The 3350-nt window shown below is 49.5% G+C and overlaps 2 protein-coding genes across 2 annotated transcripts; both read left to right on the forward strand.

Moving 5' to 3' along the window:
* Positions 1-174: 174 nt before the first annotated feature.
* Positions 175-1407, forward strand: CONPUDRAFT_160690 (uncharacterized protein; the record flags this gene model as incomplete). The annotated part of the gene is made up of 1 exon (XM_007777824.1): positions 175-1407. One exon carries the CDS (start codon positions 175-177, stop codon positions 1405-1407), a length of 1233 nt encoding a protein of 410 aa, XP_007776014.1.
* Positions 1408-1922: 515 nt separating this feature from the next.
* Positions 1923-2078, forward strand: CONPUDRAFT_33057 (uncharacterized protein; the record flags this gene model as incomplete). The annotated part of the gene is made up of 1 exon (XM_007777825.1): positions 1923-2078. A coding segment is annotated over one exon (156 nt), but the record flags the coding sequence as incomplete, so codon positions are not given.
* Positions 2079-3350: the final 1272 nt, after the last annotated feature.

Consider the following 3350-nt stretch of genomic DNA (forward strand, 5'->3'; position numbering starts at 1 on the left):
CACAGAAGTCACCTGTGCATCTCGTTGTTTGGAGTATCTCCTGTATTCTCTTTACTATAGTCAAGTGTGGGGAAAGGCTATTGGCCCCAACAGAGTCACAGCGGCCCGACGCTGTTTACTATATTTGTCTTTTTATATCATCCTACGACTTGAACATTCGGACTGTTACGAACAATGCCTCAACCGACAGAACCCTATGACGGCTTCACAATCGAACAAACGATCGCCATCTGGAGACAGATAGATCGTATGGAGGTCCAGTTTGTGACGGACCTTGGAGAAGCGCAAAACGAAATCAACGCGCTTACCCGACAACGCCGGGAAACTCATGACCTGGCGCAAGCGCAAGCAACCGAGATTGCGCGTCTCCAAGGGCAGCTGGAAGCCTATCAAGAAATCCAGCACGCACAACCTGGCCCGGCCGCCATAGAAAAGAAGATCGTCGGTGTCAAAGATCCTGGGGACTTTGACGGAGAACCAGGGAACTTCGCCCCCTGGAAGAGTAGAATGGCGTTATGGCTCTTCGCCAATGCCAGCGCGCTGCCAACAAACTTTGATAAAACCTCCGCCATTCTCACACGTATGAAGGGGAAGATCCCGGCCAAATGGGCCCAATACCACATCGATCTGTACAGTGGTGGATCTGAACCTTGGCCCACCGAGAAAGACATGTTACAACTCGTCTCGGATGCATTCCTCCCAAGCTCAACAAAGGATTGGGCTCGGAGGAAGATGTTGGGTCTTCGCATGGGAGAAAGGAGGGTGGAAGAGTGGCTGACCGAGTTCTTCATCCTGAAGGAACAAGGCAAGGTGGAAGACGGTCACGCGACAGACTTGCTTATCAAAAATATGAGCAACCCCATTCGAGAAGAAATCTACCGAGTGGGAGGACAACACGAGACGGACTTCAGGAAACTATATGAAGCAACACGCATCATTGGAGTCCGTATCGAGGAGTACAATATCGCGATCGGGAAGAGGAGGGTCAACTACGAGCCGAGGCCGTTGACCTTTACGGCAAACCAGCGGGCACCGCCATACATGGGCGAACCCATGGAAATCGGGGCAACACAAGTGTCGCCAAGTAGTGGCCCTAGAGGAGGGTGCTTCACCTGCCAAGGCCCGCATTTTGCGCGGGACTGTCCGCAGAGGAGAGGAGGAGGCCAGCCACGGCAGCAGCAGCAACAGCAGCAGCAGCAAGGAAGTCGCCCACAGGGCGCCACGGGTCATCAAACCCGTGCTCTATACGACCCCTACTCGGGGAAACTCATCGAGCAGCCTCAGACAGCAGAGGCACAAACTGGAAGCAGTGCTACCCCCTTACGGTGGCAAGCCGCGACCAAAGACATGGACTTCGAGGCCGCTAGGGCCTATTTCAGGGACTATGAATCTTTAAACGAACAATGAGCCCTGATGTGCGGGGTAATCGGGACTCTACGAACCATTCAGACAGTGTAGCATTGAAAGACACTTTTAAATATAATAGGTACCATGTACTCGGTGAGTGTACGATAGAAGACCCGGAAGCGGACTTAACGTCCCACCAGGGCATGCATACCCAAGGGGGGTCTGAGTTCGCGCAGCGAGAAGTAGGAAGTAGGGGAGTGCCTAGTATTTATCCTCAGTCAGACGTCGCCCACGCAACAGTAGGGGCTAGCTCCCAAAAGGAGTTAGATGTCACTGGGAGCGGCTGGCAGCAGCGATCCTGCAGGACCCCCGCACCAGTGACCAGTCGATGTATGGAGAGTTCCAAGGCCCCCGAAAATGAAAAACCTCGCGAAACTCAGCTCGGCGGTGGGAAACCCGTGCTTAATTCCCCTATAGAAGAAATAAATAAAAAATTAGCTACCATAGACAGTATATCTATAAAATCCCCGCCTGAACAATTGATACGAACCTACAATATGGACAAAGAGATACTTATGCCTGTAACTGTGCGACAAGAGAACCGCGAGATTGCCTGCTCAGCGCTTCTCGACTCCGGAGCCACAGGACTATTTATAGATTGGGATTGGGGCAAGAAGCAAGGCTTCAAGTTCACAAAGAAGGAACACCCCATTACAGTATTCAACGTGGATGGATCCAAGAACACATCGGGTAGTATCACACACTCGTTGGAACTTGTGATCGAGTACAAGGGACATAGAGAGAAGGCGCAATTCGAAGTAACAAAGCTTGGGAAAATGCCCATGATTCTCGGGTTCAACTGGTTAGCACACCACAACCCTGAAATCAATTGGGAAACCGGTGACGTCAAAATGTCCCGGTGTCCCCACAACTGCTTTGAACTGTGGCCTGAACCCAAGTGGAGGAAAACGGAGAAAGACTCGGAGATCGATTCTGCCGAAACTATCTATAGAATCATTCGCAGGATCGAGGACAATCTAGATACCAAGAAAGCGGAAGCACAAGATGATCCCGCTGCCTTGGTGCCCCCAACCCTACACGAGTACTTATCGGTATTCTCAAAGATTGCGTCAGAACGCATGCCAGAGCGAAAAGCATGGGACCATGCCATTGAGCTCATGGATGGCTTCACTGCCAGAAAGGGAAGGCTCATTCCTCTTTCGGAAGAAGAACTAGGAGAAATTCGGGAATTCATCAAAGGAGAGCTAGATAAGGGATACATCCGACCCTCCAAATCCCCGCAAACTTCCCCTGTGTTCTTCATACCAAAAAAGGACGGTAAAAAGCGTATGGTGCAGGATTACCGTTATTTAAACAAATGGACGGTCAAAAATAATTATCCAATTCCGTTGATCGGAGATCTCATAGATCGATTAAAAGGAGCAAAACTGTTCACCAAAATGGATCTACGTTGGGGTTACAACAATGTACGAATCAAAGACGGAGATCAGTGGAAGGCAGCGTTTACCACGCCTCTGGGCTCCTTCGAACCAGAAGTTATGTATTTCGGATTATGTAACTCGCCCGCCACGTTCCAGAACATGATGAACGATATACTGGGCGATATGGACGATTGTGTAGTAGTATATATAGACGATATATTTATATTCAGTAAAGATGGCGATAGAGACGCCCATTTGGAAAAAGTAAAAGAAGTCCTACAGAGGCTCAAAGATAACGACCTGTTCATAAAACCAGAGAAATGTTCATTCTCGGTAGAACAAGTTGACGTCCTGGGATTCTTGGTCGGAAAAGGAAAGGTAGAAATGCATTCGAGCAAAGTCGAAGCTATTACCTCGTGGCCAACTCCCAGGAACGTCAAAGGAGTCAGATCGTTTATCGGACTAGCAAATTTCTACCGAAGATTTATCAAAGACTTCGGAAGAATAGCCAGACCTCTGCATAACTTAACAAAAAAGGATGAGAGGTGGCAGTGGACGTCA

This window comes from Coniophora puteana, assembly GCF_000271625.1.
Source record: "Coniophora puteana RWD-64-598 SS2 unplaced genomic scaffold CONPUscaffold_95, whole genome shotgun sequence".
Classification (NCBI taxonomy): Eukaryota; Fungi; Basidiomycota; class Agaricomycetes; order Boletales; family Coniophoraceae; genus Coniophora; species Coniophora puteana.